Raw genomic sequence first — 25,207 nt, forward strand, 5'->3', positions numbered from 1 at the left:
TTGTACATTGTTAGTAGCGATATGAATGTGTGCGTGAAGTACTTCAATCTCTTTCACATCGGCATACAGGCAACAGTGGTAGTGTTTTATTTACACACATACATACCCGGTATAACAACTACATGCGCAAAAGGGAGAATAGAGGCTGGCTGACGGATTCGGATAGTTTTGTTTTTATTAGATTCCATCCTTCCGACTATACGTAGGAATGACTAATGTGTTTATCATTATTTTTGATATTGTGATGGAACAGAAATAAAATGGGAATTGTTGGTCTAATACCAAGCATTTTGAAGTTATGTTACCATTTAAAATCGGTCTATTCAATTTCATTGTATGAAATATTGTATACCTACCTATATCATATTGCGGTTGTTGTACTTTGGGTGTTCTCTATGTAGGTATAACAAGTAGGAAGATGTGAGCGTGGGCGAGGTTTAATAAATTAATAATGTACACACAGTATTGTTACCTTGCGAGAGCGCATAAAGTACGCTATAAAATAAATACAGAAAGACATGAATTTATAACTTTGTTTTGGTGCTGTATTTCAAATACTTGGAACTAAAATATTTTTTGTTTATTGTACAGACTTTGTGTATTTTTTGAAATGCTTAACGTATAGTTCAACAATTTCTTTTTTAACACTTATATTAGCTTAACTTGTAATTTATCATTTGTTTTTCATCAGGTATTTGAGATCTAGCACATAAAAACCGAAATAAGTTGAATACGAAACTAAATTACCGTCTTAAAAATGAATCTTAATCCAAAGCACAACTAACTTGTAGCTATTCATAATAGTGTACGAGAAATCAACGTTTTTTATGAAAATTTAACCGTGGTGCAAGATGAAATTAATAACTTTTAAATGTCGAATATTTTTATCCGACTGCCAGGATCATTATTAAGTTTTCAGTAGATAGGACGAGAATAACTTGCACAGAACTATTAAATATTATTTATTTAGGTTCAGAACATTGTTCAAGCTAGTATGCTATTAATACAAGATAATATAAACTTCTACTAAGCCTCCATTATAATAATAAAAAGGATTAACCATATAAATAAGTATCTTCAAGGTTCAAAAATACATTGAAATTAGTATGGTTCATCCCTACGGATCACCGTGAACAGCGATCTTGTATTGATTGTAAACGTCAAGATTGTCAGCTGACAGCTGACTGAGTTGTCAGCTGTCGCGACTCACGTCATAATTCACGCAAATCGCAATCCACAGTTTCACATCGTGCTGTCGCTTTGCCGGAATTGCTCATATCCAAGTCGATATTTGTTGGTGTCGGCGACTCTGCTATTAATTACACACTGCAACTTTATACCGGCGCCACGTATTCACTAGTTCCCTCCAAACCGAACAAGGACTTGCTGAAAACGCAATTTCTCTACCAATTCCGAAGTTGAAGAGTATTTTGTTTAATGAAAATGGAAAAATCACCGTCTTTGGTTATCTCAAGTCCTAATATTAAATATACTGATGAATATATTTACTCAGACTACGAATATGAAGAGACTCTGGTGACTAGAAATGGAGATGAAGTCACGGTAAGTGAATTTTTGTTGATGTTTAACAGGGATGCGTTTCGCGGCATTCGTAGTCGTTGCGGTATCGATTTGTTGTGCATGTTCCAGAAGGAACAGGTTGCTACTATATATACTTGTATCTACAACTCGCACATGTGCATAGAATCGCTTCCCGAGTCTTTTCTGCAGATCTAACATGAATTTAATTCATAATTTCTTATTAGAAACTCAGGCATGTGAAATGAGTTAGTGCCAAAAGGTTTTAACACCTATATTATGACATTTCTTTTGTGGAGGCTATTTCAAAGAGTTGTTATCAAGATATGATAATCTCTATGACTACAATCAAAAGCCTGTTATTGCTCTGATTACTTTGAGTCATTTGTATGGCATAGTTTTCTCCCATAGATAGAGATGTCTTTGGTATTCCTTGTACATACATAACATTTTATTATTCAGCTGAATATTTGGGCAGCAATGAATATGGGTAATTTGTTCTGTGAAATTAGGATAGTTGTGTATTTACTGTGTACTCAAAGTAGATCAATTGTTATTTATTAATGTTTATAATGACAACAAGTCTGAACAAGTATGGACCCAAGCTCTGCTATTTGTTTCTGAAACTCTTTTCAACCAACTTATTAATGACACTGGAGATAACAAGTCTAGCTTCCCAATAGTGGAAGAATTTGCTAAATTGATTCATTATGTTCGGTGCAAACAAAGAAAAATCCTACCTTCTTATTATATTTATCAAATATTTCTCAGATACATGCTAATTAATTTAGAAAGTAGGAAATTGATAAAAAGCTATTTGTTGAAAAATTACTTTCATATTAGGTAATATGAAAGTAAGAGTTTCACCAATTTCAAAGAAAAGTACACTGATACTATAGAGTCTGCGGAAGCACAGGCTTCTTTTGGTCCAGGTACAGGAAGCGGGTGGAACAAAGCTTATAGTTTTCTGTTATAAGAACCTATCTAAAACTGTTCTCTGAACTCATAAATCATCATTAATGCTGCAGTTGCCTGCTACATAAATCTATATCAATTTGCTTCTATGCAATGATGGCAAATAGATTTATCACTTTGGTTATAGGCAAGCGTACATACTGGTTGAAATATTTTTTCAATCAAGCAGACTGAAGTCTTAGACTGTAATATCATATTCTAGGATCAGGATGTATTCAATGTTTCCAGAAACCAAGCATATCCTTTAGAATGAAAACTAATAATGAATTTCTCTCTGAATATAAGTCGTTCAGTTAAGTATTTATTACAAACATACTGGTAGTTTTCCCGCCGTTTCACCCTCATTCCGTACAATCTACTGCCCGTATCAGGATAAAATGTACCTTAATGTGCGGCTTTCCAACAATGAAAGTTTCTAAAACGTTCCAGTAGTAGTGAGTGAATCCATTACAAACAAGCAAAAATACAATTTTTACAGACTAAATTTTTACAGAAATATCAATTATTTTATCTAATTTACTTCAATATCAACTTTAATTGTCACTAAAATCTCTCCCCCTTCTCCCAGGCTCGTCCGATCCGCAAAACACTGAACATCCGCACAGACCGGCGGGTAGGCAAGGTCGGCGTGATGCTGGTGGGCTGGGGAGGCAACAACGGCTCCACCTTCACTGCTGCTGTCCTCGCTAACCGCCACCAGCTGTCGTGGAACACTAAGAATGGGAAGATGGATCCTAACTGGTAAGTGATAATGAGCTCACAACCCTGACCACCACAACCTCAAGAGCAGACTAAAGATCGCTCAATCAAATATACTTTTCTTATAATTCTTTCTTAGGGTAGCACTACTACACTGCTCCGCACTACTCCATGTTTCCCCCTGGACTGAACCATACCATTATTTTCACAAAGAGAGCGGGGCCTTAAGGCTGCTGGGTTGTTCGAAAGAGTTACCGCAGCCCTGGTATACAAAGGGCTCTAGGAAGAACATGGTAGCTTGTATTCAGTAGAAGTCTGCATCTCCTTCTCCCGTTGTGGGTGAAACAGCGGAAGGGGTCAATTGATGATTCCCACGTAAAAAAGACCATAATATGCCATTAATCCGTGCATTAGGACTGCACATAACTTTAAAAAAAACTGTACCTCATATAAGAACTGTTCCTGTCTCCGGACAAAATCATAATGCCGATAAATACACTCGTAAAACTACGCAACTTTCTGGAATATTAACAAACCATAACTTCAACGTCCAATCCGCCCAACTTACTGAATTCAATCTGAATCCATTTCACAAGTTAAGTTTAAGCTAACGTTCCTTCGTAGTAATTAAGCGGAATGAAGCCCTATACTGGTTAAGTAACAGGATTAAAACTTTCATTGTAACATTCGATCTTGGTTGAAAAAGGAATAGAATGGCCTTTTCCTTGTTGATGATAACTATAATCTATCGATTTGCGATGTTAAGCTCTGTTTAGCGCTGTCAGTTTTCTATATGTACGTAGTTGTTCATCTATTTTTGTAATGTGGGTGTAGTATATCTTTTTTTAATTGGAGTTAGTTAGAGTTTTAATGAAAAGAACTTAAGGAAGCTAGTTTTATTTAACGCCGGGTAGACCTGGCGGAATAAACAACCGTAATATTATATAGGATCTATCCTACCTATCTTCAAGAATATTATGTTAAGAGCTTTACACGACGGAGGGAAGACCTGACAGGAAACACATATAACATTTTCAAAAACTTATTCCATATCGTTATCAGGAGGGTTTGCGAAAAACTATGATTTACAACATTCGTAAAACTGCAGTTTTCTCGTTAGCGACAAGATTAGCTTCAAACCTTACGTTCTCTAAATCCGAAACTTCATTCAAGAAGATCGCACTGTCCAGAAATTTAATTTACTAAGTCTGTACTTTCATCTAAACCATACTCTCCATTGTGCCAGGTGGGGCTCCATAACTCAAGCGTCGACGGTCCGCCTCGGTATCGACGAGAAAGGCTGCGACGTTCACGTACCCATGAGCCATTTGTTACCCATGGTGCACCCTGATGACTTGGGTAAGTTTGTCGAAGAGAGTATTTTGTTTTGTTTGTCTTAGGTAAGGTTCATGTATCACAGAAGATGCGTCACATATTATCGGTCGCGTAACGCCAGAACAGACGGTATAGAAAAACATAAGACCATTCACACTCAACCGATTATACGTTCGTGCGTCGATTGTACTATATACGATACGCTCGACGTATTTTTCACCAAAAATATGAACCTTCCCTTACTTTGGGCTATTTACGTCATTAGTGTGATACCAAGTAGTATAGTTTTCGCTATCGCGATGCTGTAGAAAAAAAAGTTGGAGCAATATTGCGTATAAAATTATATTTTACTATATTCTGAAGTGGAGTATAAAAGTTTACATAGACATCTTTAATCGGACTTTAATTTAGGAGGTTTTTATTTGCGGACCATTTTATTGATACTGATTACTCAATAAAACTCGATCCGATTAACGTAATTATTAAACTAGTAGAAGCCGAACCGCTTTAAAAATATCACACAATATCTTTAGACATCGGCTTTGTCAACATCCATCATCTCCCGAGCCTTTTCCCAACTATGTTGGGGTCGGTTTCCAGTCTAACCGGATGCATCTAAGTACAAGTGTTTTATAAAATATTTCTGACGCTTTTTTTACACTTTTTTTGTCATGCCCCCTTCGTTCCTCAGTGATCGACGGCTGGGACATCAGTCCCCTGAACTTGGCAGAGTCTATGGTCCGCGCTAAGGTTATAGACTTCGATTTACAACAGAAGTTGAAGAAGGAAATGTCTGTCATGAAGCCTAGGCCTGCTATATACGATCCTGACTTCATTGCTGCTAACCAGGTGAGTTGGGAATTTGTAGCTCGATGGAGAGTTTGGGTGAACACAGTTTTCAGCTGCCTAATTAATGGCTTAAAAGTCGTCGTATAAACACTTTCGGAGCCAATATTTGCTCGGGAAACTCTGTATAAGAATAAGAAAATTGATTGAATTACATGGAATTTTTTAATTTTTGATACGGTTAGGCATAGAAGATTTAAAGTTTAAAATTAAAGGCGAGGGATGGGAGGTAAAAATTATATCTAGGTATATAAAAAGCCGTTTCGTGTTTGGGGTATTTGATAGAAATTTCGAATTTGGTAGAAAATGGGACAGCAATTTTTCCTTCCTTATATTAATTGCAATGAATAATGTATGTTCACTTTTGAGCAATCGCAAACTATTCTAATCGAATCGAATCATTATACATATTGTGTTGAAAATATAGCTTTACCACGTTTCGGGTTATTCGAGTAATTCACAAAAAACCTCTATAGTACTAGCCACACATTTTTCTTAGAATTTTGCATTTTTATCAACACCACAACAACACATACATTTTTCCTGGAAATATTTTTGTGAACTGAAGCATATGTGAATAAACAGCAACAGTGAATAAGTCTTTTTCAGTTACATAATTTGAAAAATATGTCGAATGGTACGATCCTAGTAATTTGACGCCAGTAAGATTCAGCTATTAAATTAATCGTTGCAGTCAGCGATTTAACATGGTAGCGTGGTTACTGAGTTTATTGAATGAATGCGCAGACGCATAGGCTTTGCAGATAATAGATTAAAGATAATTTATGTATGCCTAAGCACTTTTTTTACAAGTTACAATAGGATAAAAATTATTGGCCTTACTACAAAAACTTTTACCACTGTTTTACACTTGTCTAAAAAAAATGTGGCTCCAAAATGAACCATATGTCAACGTCATAATTTGAAATTTTTTTAGACAATTCTTAAACTGACGTTAAAAAGTTTTTGTGGTAAGACGGTATGAGTTTAAACTTTTTCACGAATTAATTAAATTATGCGGTTATTATTGGTTCAAACGGAAAAATTCCGCATTATTAAATGTAGGAATCCGATTAGTGCATGTTTATTCATGCATTATCATTTAAGAACACCTGATAAATTAACTTAATTCTTCACATTAAAATTCGCAAACACCCGATGGACACAACCGATCTAAAAAACTATTAAAATCTCGCATTTCGTCGTTTTCGGCGACTATGCTATAAAAAAGCTGTTGCTATCGGAATAGGAATTCTTATAGTTCATTGACAAACCGCTATACACCGTTGTGTATGCATAATGCTGTGAATTTTTTCGTGGACATTTCAATATTAAAATCTGTGATAGTTTAGGGTTGCTACTTAAAGTAGGTGAATATTAAAACTGTGTAGCCAAAACGGTTATTATTTTAGTTCAAAATAAGTCTTTTCAACTAAAATGATAATGATGAAATGAAGAAAACCTTGAAAATATATTTTTTTTATTACAAAAATATTACTCTGTGGATAAATCGTGAAAATTACTCAAAAAATTTGCAAAATGTATTTAAGTCCACTCTATATATCAATGGCTTAATACATAGTAATTAGTAGCTTATTATCATTTTAATAGACTATACCTTGAACTAAGCACTTGTCGCGTTAAAGCGATATATTTTCCTCAACATTCAATAGTCTTTACGTTTGTAACACACGCACGTACAATGTATTACATTTGCTCTATACACACAATGGTACTCCGTTCATATGTTGTTCTCAGAAATGCCATACGGAAATTCTGTTGTTAGTCAAAAACACATTTTTTTCCTGATAACCCACTGAAAATAATACTATAGGGAGAATAATTAATTCCAGTAAAAATATCAATTTATGTTGATTATTGTGTTAAAATATATGTTACTCGAGTGTAGCTTTCCAACAGTGAAAGAATTTTAGTAGTTTCGAAGCCTTTACAAACAAACAAAAATGTTTCCTCTTTAAAATACAAGTACACCTATGCAAACCCAACCACAGTATCTATAAATAGGATCAAAATTTACCGTAACGAGAACCTATACCATACGAACAACATACCAACTGCCAGCCCTGAGAAAATCAACCGGTAATTTGCAGAAATAGATCGCGTTCTCGTAATGTGACGTCGATTCGCGTCACGTGTGAGTATGACGTGGTTTGACGTCAGCTGTGGGTATGTCGGTTTTGTGTATGTTATTTGGCTGCGTAGACAGTGCTGTATCTTATTTGAATATAGATCAAAGTTCTCTAGGTCGAGCTAGTTTTTTTTGGGGAATAAATTATCTAATGGTTAATCTAATGGTCGTAGACTTAACGTTTACGATTCTTTAGGTATTTTAAAGATGGGTAGTCATCATCTTCATCTTCCGAGCCTTTTCCCAAACATCTTGGGGTCGGCTTCCAGTCTAACCAGATTCAGCTGAGTACCAGTGCTTTACAAGAAGCGACTGCCTATCTGACCTCAACCCAGTAATCCGGGCAGCCCAAAACCCTGGTTAGACTGGTGTCAGACTTACTGGCTTCTGAATACCTGTAAAGACTGCCAAGGATATTTAATGACACAACAGAAAAAAAAATCCTGATATTGATGATACCTATTGTTATTAATACAGGGAAAATAAAATCAGCTCCATTTATAATAGAAAAATCCAGAAAACGAAGTTTGCGATATTTATTTTCTTAGTACTTGAATACTCTTGGAACCAACATAGTGACCGTAGCTCTATAATTGACCTTGTAAGTAATTACGGCTGTATACAGTGGAAATTATAGGCGGTTAGTAGTGTAGTATGCTCTCTAGTTAGCCATCGTCATGGTCGGTACCGACGCGAGAACGTCCGTAAATATCTGAACGTTTATACTCGTCTCTAGAAATCGATTGGAGCGTCTATTTAGGTGAAATAGGTCAGTTTCTCAGTGGTGAAGCTTTTTAAAACAATTCGTTTATCATGAAATAACTGTCGAGCCTTTTAGAAACTATGTTGGGGTCGGTTTGCAGTCTGAACAAATGCAGCTGAGTACCAGGGTTTTACATTGAGCGACTGCTTATCTGACCTCCTCAATGAAGTTACCCGGACAACCAATAGATAGTCACACATTCACGGACCGGCCGCGCCAGGCTTTGCTGTGATCCATGTGTGTTACTTAGCCAGGAGCATCATAAAACATTTCTATTGTGAAAAAATGTTCCTGCACTTTTTGATCAAAGTATCCTTTGACCAAAAACTAACCATATCCTTTCCTTACAAATTATGTATAAAGTCGTACTAATTAATATACTTAAATGAACAGAGTTGCTCTATCAAAAACATGTTACATAAATCTATTTTCAATACATTACCCACTAAGACAGTCAGTATGTTTCGCACGACGAAAACTTTTGACGAGGGTGAGACAGGTAGCTTTGTCAAAATACTTCACAATATAGGTTCAATGCCAACCGTTTTAGAAGATGAGACCAGGGGGAGGGGTGAAAGTCCTTGACACACAATACCTCATTTTGTCACTGAGAATGGGGTCGCGTGGACACTCGTATCAATCGAGATATCGAGATTGATTGAATGACAATGTTTAGAAAATAAAAAGTGAATGAATGAAGGATTGTCTAAGTTCAATGTGATCCTTTTCTGCGAGTTGACATTTTTACAAGGAAATATGAACACACTATATACAAACGTACACTACTTATCTTAAAAAAAAAACACGGTATACGAAAATAAAAGTATATAATTATAAAAAAAAACATTGATTACGCGTCGAAGTACTCCTCCGCATCACTGTCCTCCGGAAACGTGCCCAGCAGACTGGCTGCATTTCTACGTTGTATGGCAAAGCAAATTTTTTGTCCAAAGGACAAGCCGGCCTTCTGGTATTTTTTGGGATCCTCACTTAAAGACACCCGTTAATAAGACTGTGCTGTCCATCTTTCAGCAGGCTGTATCTCATGAACCGTGATAGTTAGTTGCAGGGGATTGTTGCCGCTAAAACAATGTACAATAGGGCTAGGATATTTGTTTTGGACAACGTTTAAGATATTAGATAAAGATAAAAAGTAAGTTATTCAAAGTAGGCTGAAAATCAGCACTTTTTGAAGGTCACATTTACAAAAGAAAGCACCCAAAAGCCCGCTCTTCACCACTCCTATGTGTTTTTGCTGGGAAGGAGAAGTGGTGGAGCAAACTCCCCAGCAAATCATTTGGCCTGTCCATGATTTTTAGCTACAGACTTGCTTTGCCTCCAGTAATTACTTTAATCTTTCCATTCCACTATCAATATTTCCTCTCTTAAAACAATTTATTAATAGGTATGTTACATACTACATAGTGTTCTATATCTATGATATGTACCTGTATTGATCTGAGCGCCTCCCAGGGGTGTGCTTATGTACTTAACGAAATTGATATTGCCTATTTGCAAATGTAATAGCTTTTACGTTATATTGATGCGGTTTTACTTCACAATATATTAATTTTCTATTTATTATAAATGCAAAAGTAGGGTAGACCTCGGAAGAGATGGCGGGATGACCTGGATGCCTACAACCCTGATTTGTGGGAGGGCTCAAAAGATCGACAGGTTTGGAGGCAAAATGAGGAGGCCTTTACCCAGCAGGGGGACAGGCTAAAAAAAAAAGCAAAAGTGACTCTGTCTATCTGTCTGTTACACTTTCAGGCGAAAAGTACAGAACTTTAAAATGAAATATAGCTTATGTCACAGGGGCATAGTGTAGCTACCCAAAAGTGAAAGAAGTTTTTAGGGTTCCGTACCCAAAGGGTAAAACGGGTTTTTGCTCATTTTTGCTCGATATCCATAAATATATATAGAATATTAGTTTGGATGGTACGGAACCCTACGTGCGCGAGTCCGACTCGCACTTGGCCGTTTTTTTTGTTTCAGTAGTTTCGAAGCCACCTTTAGGGTAAAAGAAACGAACAGAAAATGTTTTCTCTTTTATAATATTAATCTGGAAGTATAGATAAACGTTTTTTATAAACTTTATCTATGTTTAAGAGAGCAAATTAAAAATTCTGGCATCTCTCCAAATAATGTGAATTATGATGAATACCTATGCGTGTCTCTATGATCTATTTCATTATTTTTTAGTATGTTTTGAAATTCAATAAGGTACCTAGTGAAAAGGGTGATAAATCATTTTAAATAGTTTTAAAACGAAGTGTAATTTTATTCTGGTTATATTACGTTTATTGCCACTAAAAATAATTGCTGCTAAGTGGTAGAAATATTTTTCGTTCTATGAAAGAATTTAATGGTAAACTTTTCAGCTTTGTTTCAAAATATGAAAATGATTCGTAGGCTTTGTTTGCACAGCTATTAATGGGCGCAAGACCATTAATCACTTGAGCTTACAAACCTATTCACAATTTATAAACAATATTGACGGCTCATAGATAAAACACTGTTATATTAGTAATTCCAGTGTTAGCCACGTGCCTTTTCCACGTGTATGTTCCACCATTGTGTAGAAACTTTCTTTTTTCCAAAACACGTGGCGAACTGTTGATCATAACCGGACAGTGTGTTTACAAAGAGCCGATTGTCTATGAATGGGCCCACAGTGGAATAATAAAAAATTTCCTTTGCCTGTTTATAAAACAGTGTCTGTTCGCGGGTTCGTGTTCTTCCTTATTTGAAAAATAACCCGCCTATAATGGTGTTCTATTTTCAAAATATAGGGCGCTTCATTATCGTGCTAGACAAAATAAAAGTTCGACTTCTAGAACTTTTAAGAAATTCTGACAGTTAAATTACATCGAAAAAAGATTTTTTTTTTCGAGGCGTAGACGCTTTTCAAACTCGAAAGTCAAAGGTTTTTCTTTCATAGGTGTATACCTGTTATAAGTGCTTATGAACGTCAATATGTAGTAAGATGCACGGTCCCAAGAAATGGGTCTTATTGAGAAGAACCTCATTAGCCCGAATATTACCAAAATACATTTCAGTAGGGATACCTTATATACCAATCAAAATCAAAATCAAAATCAAAATTTTTCGTTCGAATTCGTCGTATTTTCGAATTTTTCGATATCTATTCTAATATTATAAAGCTGAAATCTTTATTGTGTTTCTTTGCTTATATGAGCTAATCTCAAGAATCAATGGCCCATCCGAAAACTATATTTTTGTGATATCGGAGAAGGCTGTTGTTACTGTCACAGCCTTTTTATCGTCCTACTGCTGGGCACAGGCCTCCTCTCACACGGAGAAGGATTGAGCATTAATCACCACGCTTGCTCAATGCGGGTTGGTAGGAGAAGGCTATATACTACTTTTTATACATGTGCGTGAAATGCTTCTCACGGGACACGAGTAACACCGTCGGCAGAATTTAGTATGTTTATAAAATAACTTCAGCTTTCCATAAAATATTTGCAATTCATGTAGGTATATTTCGCGGTAAGTTCAATAAATTCCTTATCACTATGTGTTACGTATGAAGAAAATTATTGGCAATACACATTTATTCATAGTAAAGTTATCGCGACGGGAAATAGTTCCATAAATTATGTATAACGACCATGCTTTGACCTTGCACAAGTTAAATCGATTTGCATCTTATGAATGTTGAAATTGCTCAAGTTTAGATGTATGAATTTTTATAATTTTGTTCATGTTAATACTATTCATTGAATTTATTAAATCACCTTAAAAAGACACCAAGCCTGGTAACACCAAGTCTGGAAAGTTTTCTAGTTTCATACTTTTATTTTCAGAAACGTTTTAGTTTACTTTACACATATTTAGACCGAATTATTAAGGATTTCTTTTTGTATATTTTTCTTAAATTAATAACAAGGACCATTCAGAGCACACTTCGATAAAATGAAACGCTCAGATGGACGGGTCCATCTACTTTTTGCCCAATTTCTCTATTCTTTTCAACTTTCGGCAACTTAGACCTCTATAAGCATCTCCTTCTTCCGTGTTCTCATATTATATCCAACTAACATATAAAAAATACGTCCCCAGGCGGACCGTGCGACGAACCTCATCCGTGGCACAAAGTACGAGCAGTACCTACAAGTGCGCGCAGACATCAAGGATTGTCGCGACAAACACAAGCTCGACAAGATCATCGTGCTCTGGACTGCTAACACTGAGAGGTAAGCTCTTTCTACGTCATTCATTCTCCGAGCCTTTTTCCCCACTATGTTGGGGTCGGCTTCCAGTCTAACCGGATGTAGCTGAGTACCAGTGCTTTACAAGGAGCGACAGCCCTATCTTTCTACATACTATACTTTTTGTCATCATCTGCCTTTTCCTAACTATGTTGGGGTCGGCTTCCAGCCTCACTGAGTGTACTGAGTGCTGAGTACCTACCAGTATTTTACAAGGTAGCGACTGCCTATCTCACCTCCTCAACCCAGTTACCCGGGCAGCCCGATACCTCTTGGTAAGACCGGTTGTCAAACTTTCTGGCAACGGTAAAAGATCAACGGTAATCTATCTATATATATAAAAAAAAAAAAAAAACTGTGGCCCTTATCGAGGTTTTAATTTACGTTCATAGATGTAATATTGAAATTAAAAATTTCGAATTAGCAATTAAAAAAGTATGGGTCGTAAAGGTAGGTAATAAGTTGATCATGGGTCTGAAAAGAAACCACTTTCATATCAATAATAGCTTTTTACTTCATTATTCCTTAAATAAACAATATCCTCATAATAAAACTGTTTTTAATTACAATGACTTCTATCGCTCTCATATGTCATTCAGAAAGTTAATGACCGCACACAAAAACGCATGAACACTATAATATACCTACTGTAGTTTTTGCACATGACAGTTTTTTAAATAGCCAGAGTTCAATGTGCTACTCGTCTGTGTGATAGTGATGATGTAGTTCGTAATGTCTTGGTTAAATATTTGCTATGTTTTGTAAATTGTGTAGACTGCAGAAAATGTAATTCTCCAGAGTACATAATAGAGGATTTTCTTGTCAGCTTTGTGTCGATCGGAAAATGTGCTGGTGTGAAAGTTCTGTAAGAGGTATGCCACCGTCGTATTTAGACACTAGTTCTGAAGAGATATGTGTATGTGTCTAGCTCTCCATACAGAAATTAACTTCGTATACATATAACGTAGGTAATACAAGGAGGTAATAATAATTAGAAATTGAAGTCTTCCAATCCATCCAATAATTTCTTCTTAAAAAGTTCTTGATACAAAAAAATAGATCCTAAAATCGAAGTAAGAAGTTTTCTTTTGTCTTCAAGTAGCAAAATTTAATAACCATATAGCACTTATTTACTTAACTTATTTATCAATCTGTGAAGGGGAAGAAAATATACCCAACCAACAACCCTTTTACCGACATTCGAAAAGCCAAATTTTAAGGGACTCATTTAATATACATATTTTGTTAAATTTCGTTTCGTTTTGTGTTAGGTTCTGCGACGTGATCCCGGGAGTGCACGACACGTCTGAGAATCTTGAGAAGGCATTACGCGACAACAACTCTGAGATATCACCCTCCACTATATTCGCGCTCGCTGCTATTGATGAGAACGTGAGTAAATAATCTTGTACCTAGAAGTTCTTATTGAGTAAAATATAATTTTCTGGAATACCTGGAAGGTCTTTTAAGACTTCTAAGGCTTAAAGCTAGCGCTGCACTTCATTGAAAAAAAACTGTTAAATAAAATCATCTCCATGTAAAGGTTTAATTGATCCGTCTCAAGTCTATAGAAAAATAGTAGGACAGTTTCTTCATAAAATGCCTTAAAACACTTGGTTGTCTCAGGTGAAAGTCGCATCAGTCGTACTGTGCATTTATATGTCATTTCAGCCCCGACGAGCTAGAGATTCATGCTTATTGAAATTATGCAAAGCTCCATTTTAAAAATATTTTTTTCCGCCATCACCAGTGCATATACATAAACGGGTCTCCGCAAAACACGCTGGTAGCCGGGGTGGTGGAGCGAGCGGAGTTGCGCGGCGGCTTCGTGTCCGGAGACGACTTCAAGTCCGGACAGACCAAGCTCAAGTCCGTGCTCGTCGACTTCCTCGTGTCCGCTGGTGAGATTCAGTGCCCATCATTATGTGTATTATTCTAAAATGTATGATCTTATCCCTATCTTTTGAAACTTCACAAACGTTTCGATACATCACCTCTTCAAACAAAATTGTTGTGATTGGTCTTACCTAACTTTTGGAACTTTGAATCAAATATATTAAGTGCCAAGTTCTTCGATGAAATAAACGCCAGTTTTCTTAAGACCACTGTTTACTAGTTCATGTTCAATTCCCAAAGTTTTAGAAACACTGACAGTTTAGTTTTGTAGTTTAGTGAAAGTTTAGTTTTAGAAAAACTGACGTGTTCGGCCATTCAGAGAATGCGTTCCTGACACGTCGCGATTGAACTGACGACGTAACTTTGCAATGGCGTTGCAGTTACGATAAAAATATTTTTGCTGGTTGTTTACCGTTTTAACAATTGAGGAGCATTAAAACAACATTATTATATCAATAATCAATGAATGTTATTACGTCGTCAGTTCAATCGCGACGTGTCAGGAACGCATTCTCTGAATGGCCGAACTATAATAATCGCATCTTTAACATAATTTAAATGAGGCATCCTTCAGGAAAAATCGGCATGTTTGGCTAGAATAACGTCAAGAAAGCTCAAGAATCTGAACGCGTTTTACAAAAGAACATCCTGTGAAATAATCTCTTTTGTTTCAGGTCTGAAGCCAGTGTCCATCGTGAGCTACAATCACTTGGGCAACAATGACGGCAAGAATCTGTCCGCTCCCAAACAATTCCGATCCAAAGAGGTTAGTGATTTTGTTGACAATATTTGTATATCTCTAGACGTCGAATTATGGACATATCTAGACTCTCTACTAATATTATCTCTAACTTCCCGCGGGAACCAGTGTTTGACACACATGATACTGTTCAGAACCCTTTCATTTGGTGTATCTGGAACCTGTAATTACAGACCAATTTGCAGGGTTATTTATTTATTTATTTTATTAGGAATTCCAACAAGAAATACACAACTTCATACATAAAAGTATACAAACACAACCATGCCATTTGTTTCCTCGCTTATAGGCGTAGACCATTTAGTTAACAATAACAAAATGTAAAAAACTAAGAGTGACATAAAAACCAAATACATTTTTTTCACTCTCAATAATGCTCAATCCTTTTCCGTGTGAGAGGAGGCCTGTGCCCAGCAGTGGGACGATAAAAAGGCTGTAACAGAGATTTTTTTCACAAGTAGTTATGCAAAAGAAAAAGAAAATTCAGGTTAGGTACATCTGAGCACGTGACAAGAAGGAAATCGTGTGTAATTCTTTCAAACTTTGTAAATGTGGTCTGTTGAGGTTCAGAAGACACGCATCCATGATTAAAAAAATATTATCTTATTAAAATGAATATTTAATTTTAGATAACGAAGAGTAACGTAGTGGACGATATGGTGGAGTCCAACCAGGTCCTGTACAAGCCTGGGGAGAAGCCAGACCACGTGGTCGTCATTAAATACGTGCCCTATGTCGGTGAGTACCATATTATAAGTGACTTCGTGATTTTATTCATTTTCTAATTACAATTTTCTTGAAATACATATTTTCATTTTAGAAAGATCTTAATTAATGAAAAAATTACTTTTTCCTATGAACGCAGTAATTGAAGTACTGAATTCATGGTGCCATCTGTTTTTGTATGAAAGTGATTATACCGAGGCACATAGTGGTGCCCCGGCCGCCTATATGTGTATATATATGTAGCAGTAAAGTTTTTTTTGCTGCTGGCCGGCATGAATTTCGTTGGCATGCGACAGAAATCCTGCTTATACTTGAGCTAGGATTATTTGTCACCCTGTAAACATCTGTATTACCATTATCAAATCTTAATATTTGTCCCAGGTGACTCAAAGCGCGCGATGGACGAGTACACTTCGGAGATTCTTCTCCACGGCACCAACACCATCGTGGTGCACAACACGTGCGAGGACTCGCTGCTGGCTGTGCCGCTCATACTGGACCTGGTACTGCTCGCCGAGCTGTTCGCCAGGATCCACTTCCGGGATGCTGATCACTGTAAGTGTTCTGTACAGCACCACCCAGTATCACTACAAGAATATAAGTACCAGCGACTGCCCATCTGATCTTCTCAACCCAGGCACCAGGCAATCGGATCCCCTTTTGAAAGACTGGTTGTCAGATTTTCTGGCTTTTCACTATCGCCGTAATGACTGCCAGATACACCAATTTATCTGACCTTTCGAAACTCTTCATGAAAAGATGGTCACCCATCTATATACTGCACCTTTACGTTTTTAGTGTTGACTTTAGACTGTATTTTTAGACTTGGTCATATTTACCATTATTTTTTACATATTATAATACTAATTTGCCCCCTCAGCGTACGCGAGCATGCACCCGGTGATGTCGTCGCTGTCGTACCTGCTGAAGGCGCCGGCGACGCCGCCCGGGGCTCCGGTACACAACGCGCTGTTCGCGCAGCGAGCCGCCATACACAACCTGCTCAGAGCCGCCTTAGCATTGCCGCCTACACACCACCTGGGCTTGGAGCATAAGGTATGGTGGTAGACAGTAATTTGTTCAAAATAGTCTGAAAAGTGCAGTTTTAAAAGCTTTTATCCAACTTGCAGTGTATGCAAGTAAAATATGGTGAAATCTTGCATCTCAATATTGAAGATATCTTTAACCGATTGAGCTTAGCTTAAAAACAATTTAACATTCCGATATACCTTTCCATATGTTTTTACTGAAGAAATGGTAGTATAAATCTCTCTTACAGACTACCGTGTCTGTATTTTGAAAAAATGGTAATTCAGAATTTGATTACCAGTGCGATAATTTGCAATTATGTTCTTTAGGTTGTGGAAATTGTTTTATTTTTATGAAATTGATGTCTTACGTCGTATTGATGTTCTAGATTATTGATCTTGTTCATCAGAGCACTTAATTAATATAACTTACTTCGTCAGGTGCCCTTCCTCATGAAGGATCTCCACAGCGGTGCCCTCTTCAACTCGCCGCCCAACAAGAAACAGAAGCTCGCACACGAGAATGGCGACCAGTGAACCATCACCCACTATCATACCCCATCATAAACTATCATACACTATCATACCCCAACATACACTATCATAAGCCATTATCCCCCATTTACACGCACCATCACGGCACAAAAACTATTCACGAGCAGTCTTCATCACTTCTCTAAATTGACTACGTGATCTACTAATTTTAGAAGAAATCTTTTATCCAAAATGAACTGGCAACATTGTTTTTGAAATCCGAATATGGTAGGAATTTTATTTTTGTTATGTTTATGGTAGTTTTTTTCTTATACATTATGATTGAAGTATATTTTGGTTATAAAATGGAGAAAGTTTAATTTAAAATCTTTTTGAGTTTACCAACTTCGGGTCTGGAATCAACCAAAAATAATGTTGTAGAGTTCATGAAAATACTATTTATAAATGTTACGAAATGTGTGCTTTCGGTGCTTCTATTATTTATTAGAAAGTTTTATTTATTTATTCTTGTTTCCTGCTCCGAATAGTATTATTTAGTTATGTACTTAGCACTTGCACTTTTAGTTTCAATTATTTTGGTTAAGTTCTGTGATAATGTGTGATCAACGTTCGTACTGTTAAGACCTAATGCCTATACGCAAACGGAATTTAATTTTAACCAGTTTTATCGAAGCTAGTATCTTTCATATATACTTACAGTATTGTAACTGAGGCTAACTTAAAGTTAAGTGACGTTTCGCGGGCATTATCTAGACAAATTTTAATTTATTTTGGATAAAAATCGATGTATATAATACATCAATACCAATGACTAGTGATGTCCTGTGTCTTACACGGAGTTTTCGGAATATTTACAAAATTCTTTGTATCTTATCCTCGTATCATGTCTAACCTTTGGAGTATATTTACAATATATATGTATATTTAAAATATAGTATTGTCCATACATTTGAGAACCAAATATCGTGTCAAAGTTAACTTTTTTATCGTCTAACTATGACATTCCATGTCGACGTAGAATCTCGCATTGCAGTATTATAGACTTTTTAAAAGTATAATTTATTCAGTGCCGTATTGTATTATTTATTTTGAATTTCATTGATTATAATCTCAGTATTTTTGCAGTAAGATTACGAATGTATTTTAGCATTTACTTAACTTACTTATTAACAGATTTTAAGCACACGAACCATATAGGGTACATTATACTTCTGTAAGGTAGTTCAAAGCTTCATACATTTATGCCTAAGAGGTAAAACATTTATTTTCTTACTTTGAAACTGTTTCAAATGAGGAAATATTAATTTCAATTGTATCCTGTGTGCGATTATGTTGAAATAAAATGATTTTGTAATGGAATTGGGTTTTTATTACAAGCTTTTTTTGACCAAGTATTCATCCCAACTTACTAATATTGCACCCTTACAAATTGAACTTATTATAAGAGGAGAACATATGTGTTCATAAGAGAGTACATGAGTACTTATGAGAGTACATAAGTGGAGTAAATAAGAGGAGTACATAATAGGAGTACATAAGAGAGTACATAAGAGGAGTACATAAGAGAGTACATAAGAGGGATACATGAGAGAGTATATAAGAGTACATAAGAGGAGTACATAAGAGAGTATATAAGAGGGATACATGAGAGAGTATATAAGAGTACATAAGAGGAGTACATAAGAGAATATATAAGAGGAGTACATAAGGGGAGTATATAAGAGGAGTACATAAGAGAGTATATAAGAGGAGTACATAAGAGGGATACATGAGAGAGTACATAAGAGTACATAATATTAGTATATAAGAAGGATACATGAGAGGAGTGCATGATGATGTCCTCCTAGCCGATTATCGGCTACAGCGGCTGTTCTCAAGTAAGGAGATTAGCCAATTGTGTACATAATGGAGTTCACAAGCATTTGCGCAGACACAGGTGTACTCACTATTCCTTCACTCACATAGCCCGATGGGACAGCAAATCGACACGACCGGAGAGATCAGGCGCAGGACCGACATTTACGTGCTCCCCGATGCACGGGTGTATCAATCACCTACTTCCAGGCTCCGGGCTGCTTTGTGAAGGTCTTCTAAAACCCACAAAGCGATTTTGGGAATCGAACCTGAGACGTCGTGCTCAGCAGCCGCATTTGCAACAGCTAGACCAACGAGGCAGTATTTATACTACGTACAAAGAAAAAACAATATTCTGATTAATCTTCTTTATTTTCAGTTAAGCATAGAATAGTTACAGTATCCCAATTTCTCCAGTCTAATTTGACAGTATGTCTCAATCACGCACCAAGTACTTCACAATGAAATCTTTAAGTAACATACATTTATTGGTGTTTCACAATACAAGTAAATACGGCCGAAATTAAATACAATAAATCAACATACTTTATGTAAAAACCTATGTTTTATGATTCCTTACCGCAAACGGGGAATATTACATGCGATCAACTAAAAATAATTAAAACTAAGATACATAGTTTTGTTCTAAGTTGCGAAATGTAACTGTTTAACAATTCCTCTTATAACTAATTATAATTGTTAAAATGTCACTTGTCATGCAGTTAGTAAGATTTTATACACATTACAAAATTTTTGGTAATAAAACATTTATCATAATAGAATTCAAACTTAACGTTTGACAATACAACGTGTCGTTATAATCGATAATATTATTTAAAATGACAAAACATGAGAACATATTGTAACAATGCAAACGTATTCGCTGTGATGCCAGGGTAGCCCCAGATACATGGAATGTTAACTAATTACACCTAAAGCGTTAATAGTACCACAATACTGTCGCTTACCAATAATTAAATACTTAACGATATAAATTATACAAAGAAACCTATGCAGGCAGCCGGCGAGGCGCCGCGACAACAACGCAACAGCACGGACATCATCTGACTTGCAACGCACACGTAGTACAGGAATATGGGCGACAACACATGTAGCGCGACACCGCGTCACAACTATGTATAATATAATATCGGTGCAAAATGTCTAATAGATAGGTACTTACTACGCACTATTTAGAATAGTTTGTGGACTTGAGCTCTCTGCCACGCGAACCACACATTACGATCGATAATCTTTATATAATAAGTCTTTTCTTCTACATTAACAATAATTTGTTATATTATATAATAACCGATGTATTTTACGAGTTTTTTTTTCATATTAATTTGTTTATAATGTACACAATTTTAAATTTGTCTCAGTGCTCAATATTATATGTTTTTTTTTATTATAAAATTCGTTGGCTACCTAAACGAGTGGTGATTAGCTATGAAGGACAACAGAATCTACAATAGGGAATGGAATATATCATACACTTAGTGGCACGGAAAGCTACCAGCTTAAGGAACAATTGAAGAATTCTGGTTAAATAATACGTCGAGAGATGGGTCACTTTCTGTGCCATTAATTGTATTATAATAGCGGTACAATGGCGCGCAGCATGTTCTGTTTTATTTACAAGTTTTTATAAATTCAACAAAAAGACTGACTTTTTAAATCAACATTTTTTAACACCAACAACATACGACAGCTGTACAATTGAGGGTTCAAAATTAAGTTCCAAAAGCTTGATAGCTTATGTATTTTTTCATGTCACGCGCCATTCCTCGCATATCATAGCTACGAATCTAGCTTATGCCTAGATAACTAGGGTATACACTAATGTTTGATAAGGGCTATAAGTATCGGTGAGACCGGTCGGCCATCAAAATTTTTCAACTACTTTTAATTCCTTACGTGCTTTGATTGAGCAGTTCACCTGTCTCGCATAATTACAATACAATACAATAATACTACTATATATTTTATTGCTCAAAAAACAATGATTTGATAGAAACCGTGACGGTGTACGACAGAGTCGTAGAACCGTCATCTTCCTCTCAGAAAGGTAATTAGATAGACTACTATAGATAGTTCAACTCAGATTTGCGCGCGGCCCTATGTGTGCGTCGGCTTGTAAATATACAACTTTCATTCGTGTGACAGTGACGTCGTCCGAGGATGACGTGTTCTTATCGCTTTTTGTTATGGGTACAGTCGTTTACGAAAATGTCTAGTTCTTCACGGAGAAAATGTTTAAGGAGTCAGGTAGCGTTTCAAAAAATGAAACATTCAAAGCTTTTTATTATTACATTTTACAGTTTTTCATTATTTTCTCATACGTTTTTTCAAATTGACATTGACAGTATCTAAGAAATAAATGAGGTGAAATATCTAAGATGAATTAAATACTTCTTACATATTTTCTAGCTCGGGGTACGCGGACAATAAATAAAAGTGTGGACTAAGAATGTAAAAAGACGTATAATCTAGTATAATAATGTAAACAAAATGTATGGGGAATTTTTTAAAATTATATTGCTTCGCATAATGTCGACCAAAATAAGACGGAAATAATGAAACTCATAAATGAACGTTTAATTCAAACTGATGAAGGGGTGTTGGGTAATACCTGTAGACATGTACAAAAGAAAAACCAAATACTATAGACATTTTGACATGGAGTCAAAATTTATAATTGACCTTGGTGAGAGTAGCGAATCTGAAAATTCATCATTTATTTTTCAAGTAGCGATTCAGAATCATTATAAATAAATAAACATTAAATTACGTAATAACTGATTTTCTTTAAACAGCCTTATACAACCCCTAAATAACTTTATTTGTACCCGACTGTACCTCTTGTCACGCACACAAAGTCACTGTATATGTACAAGGGTTACCCACACATAAGGCCGCGCGCAAGACTGAGTTGAACTTACTATACAATAATTTCAAAAATATTAAGTCTTATTATATTTCCTCGTATAGTTATTATACATAGATGAATTTTTGTTTATTTAATTTATGTACAGAAGCGTATGCCCCTCGAGGTGGGGGTTTAGAGTGAGCTAAGTTTTTATTAATAGGAAAGTGTGTTCGCTGCTCCCGACCGAGTTTCAAGCGTTGTTCAAAACACCCGCGGTTTACCGAGCACCAATATTGGCTACATTTTACAAGCACTTTTAGCCTTTTAAAGTAACTTAATGTGTAGAAGAATATTACAAATTCCTTCCATGGTGGCATTGTGTCGACATCAATTCCTTTAAGCAATAAATAAATTCAGATCTATGTGGTTTTTTTTTTTTTAATATTGTTAAGTGATTTATGGTGGAATGTTAATAATAATACTTAGGATGATAAAATAATGTGTCATAATTAATACATCTTGTTTTTTTTTTCGGAATATTTAGTTCGTGTGTGTACTTAAATAATACTTTACCAATACTCATTTTTCTCATAAAATTCTGTACGTAAAACTTTACGGAATTATTTTCAAAATTACTACAGGTTCGTGTTAAAAAATAAAAAATAATGTTATTAATTTCGCCGGTGGTTCAATACAGCTTAATAACAATGACTTAAAATCACTGTTTTAACATATGTAATTACATTTTTAATGTGCCAACAAGCAGTACCGACATATTTTATACATTTCTTTGACAATTTAGCGAGAATTTGTGAAGCCATTGACACCTAAATACTTGTGCTTTCATAATTGGCACGTTATGTGCGTCGTAGTATATATAAATACAATTTTATATACTAATGTTATATTCTAATTTAGTAATGCCACAAGGATCATCCATCAAACATTATACTTCAAGCAATCTTGATCCTTGAATCTCTAAACGCATGCAACTTTTCATGCGGTATTTTATTTATTAATTTTATACATAAGTATATTTTATTTACAATTTTAATCTTAACAATAGAATTAAGTACCGCCAAAAATACACACACAAAATCAAATTAAAAAACCTACTGTAAAATTTTTGATTATGGCAACATTACAATATTTTGTTGCCATATCAAAAATTTATGACAGCCATTTTTAAATTTAATTTTTGTTCTTAATTTCTGACGGTACTTTAATAAGCCTTAAATTCGAGGCGTCATATCTTTACAAACGTCACCTAATTTAGAAGGCCGACACTATAGAAGTAGTTAATTATTAGTAAAACAAGATCCTATCACCAATGGCTTCACTTATCGCTAAGCTGGTACAGTCAACCACAATAATATAGACACACTTTAGTTAAAATTCATGTTACAGTTTTTACAAATCATGATCCTTAGAGCCTCTTTCCGACTATGTTGAGGTCTGTTTTACAAATAACTGTGCTATACTGAAATTAGCTTCTTGACGGTTTGCACATGTTGCCAATTTCCGTCATTTAGGCCCAGGTACATCGACAATATAAACACAGTTTTTTGATACAACAAGTAAACAGTTGTTCAAAAGAAAGCTGACGTTTGTTATTGGTGAACTTGGGCCTGCTTTTCGTTAAAAACTGTACAACACAACATTGCAAAGATGAGAATTAACTGTGTTCAATATCCAAAAAATTGTATTGTAGTATTATTTGAAAAACACAGCTGCACCTGCCCGAAATATAATGGGGATTAGGGCAGATAATGATGATGAAGTAAAAAATTGCGACAAATACATACATTACTGTAGTTGAGAATAGTCAACTATCTAAGTTAAAAATGTGTCAAATTATTGATGCTGGTTGCACCTATCAAAGTTTTTTACATGCGACAAGTACATTACTGCGGCTGTGTGTACCTGTCGTGTTTGTCGCGTGTGTCGTGCTTGTCGTGCTTGTCGTGCTTGTCGCGTCGTCAGTTGAGCGGCAGACAGAACATGTGCTGCAGCAGCGTGGGCTTGCGCGGCGGCAGCTCCGAGCAAACGCTGTCGTAGTCCGATGACGACGACTCTGCACCGTAGCCGTATGCCTGTGGAAATATTAAAATGAATAATGAACAAGATATTGAAATATAGACAAAGCAAATTAATCCGACTTCATTTAGCACGGTAAGGTTGAACTTTGAAACTGAAACAGGAGTTTTTACAAAAGCTGTCAAAGTAAACATGTCAAAGTTACATGAAAGTATAATTTTCAACAACAACGATGGTGCTTTCTGACAAAGTAAATTATCCCATTTCTTCTAAACAATAAGTTTGAATTTTCAACGACAGTGCCGTTAGCTACAAAACACGCAATAGTTACAGTTGATAAGGCAGAATGACTATCTCATGTAAATATTAAGATTGAATTTCTAATTTTACCTGCCTACCTCATGGTAGGGATGCAGAAGACAAGCTAAATTAATCGGTTTATACATAAAATAAAACACAAATTCGAAAGCAAATTGACCCACCCATCCCCTCTCGTAGTAAAGCATCGCAGTGAGCCAGTACAAGTTGTTACACTTGTCAAGGCAAATTGCCCCATCTCCCTTCAACAATAAGGCCTAATTTCCTTTACCTGATCGGGCTCATGGTAGGGGTGCAGCAGACAGGCGTGACGTCACACGCAGTCCTCCAGCGACATCAGCAGCGGGTTCACGTACTCGAAGCCCTCGAACTCCGACTGGTCGATGTCCGCGATCACCGTGCTGGGGACACAAACAAATAATAATAATGAGAATGTTTATTTTAGAAATATTTTTTTCGTGTTTAATATTTGAAAATGTAAAAAACATGTTACAAATTATTTTGTATGTTAACTAGCTTCTGCCAGCGGTTTCACCCGCATCCCGTGGGAACTACTTCCCGTACCGGGGATAAAAAGTAGCCTATAGCCTTCCTCGATAAATGGGCTATCTAACACTGAAAGAAATTTTCAAATCGGACCAGTAGTTCCTGAGATTAGCGCGTTCAAACAAACAAACAAA

At 35.9% G+C, this 25,207-nt stretch overlaps 2 protein-coding genes across 8 annotated transcripts in view; one reads left to right on the plus strand and one right to left on the minus strand.

Moving 5' to 3' along the window:
* Nucleotides 1-1,221: 1,221 nt before the first annotated feature.
* Nucleotides 1,222-18,808, plus strand: LOC124638864 (inositol-3-phosphate synthase). Its single transcript, XM_047175991.1, has 12 exons — nt 1,222-1,563; nt 3,083-3,255; nt 4,460-4,572; nt 5,240-5,397; nt 12,396-12,529; nt 13,816-13,936; nt 14,295-14,445; nt 15,115-15,206; nt 15,830-15,938; nt 16,308-16,481; nt 16,807-16,982; nt 17,396-18,808. Exons 1-12 carry the CDS (start codon nt 1,438-1,440, stop codon nt 17,489-17,491), a joined length of 1,623 nt encoding a protein of 540 aa, XP_047031947.1. The 5' UTR covers nt 1,222-1,437; the 3' UTR covers nt 17,492-18,808.
* An 848-nt stretch (nt 18,809-19,656) lies between these two features.
* Nucleotides 19,657-25,207, minus strand: part of LOC124638661 (atypical protein kinase C) — a 212,340-nt gene continuing 206,789 nt past the window's right edge. For 4 of the 7 annotated variants that reach the window (XR_006985387.1, XR_006985388.1, XR_006985390.1 and 1 more), the window contains 3 exons: nt 24,799-24,928; nt 22,249-24,265; nt 19,657-21,389 (listed from right to left, as the gene is read on the minus strand). Coding sequence is in view for 3 of the 7 variants with exons in the window: in XM_047175658.1 (XP_047031614.1) it covers nt 24,841-24,928 (88 nt within the window). In the remaining 4 variants the exon portion in view is untranslated. Of the gene's footprint in view, nt 24,266-24,798; nt 24,929-25,207 lie in introns of all 7 variants that reach the window. The other 3 variants (XM_047175658.1, XM_047175659.1, XM_047175657.1) reach the window with 2 other exon arrangements.

Source organism: Helicoverpa zea, chromosome 18, assembly GCF_022581195.2.
Source record: "Helicoverpa zea isolate HzStark_Cry1AcR chromosome 18, ilHelZeax1.1, whole genome shotgun sequence".
In the NCBI taxonomy this organism is placed as follows: Eukaryota; Metazoa; Arthropoda; class Insecta; order Lepidoptera; family Noctuidae; genus Helicoverpa; species Helicoverpa zea.

Excerpts from the sequence above, each read along its gene's own strand:
- LOC124638864 (XM_047175991.1), top strand. The coding sequence starts at position 1,438 with ATGAAAATGGAAAAATCACCGTCTTTGGTTATCTCAAGTCCTAATATT. Across the intron at positions 4,573-5,239 it reads GGTGCACCCTGATGACTTGG|TGATCGACGGCTGGGACATC; the intron begins GTAAGTTTGTCG and ends TTCGTTCCTCAG. Across the intron at positions 15,939-16,307 it reads TAAATACGTGCCCTATGTCG|GTGACTCAAAGCGCGCGATG; the intron begins GTGAGTACCATA and ends TATTTGTCCCAG.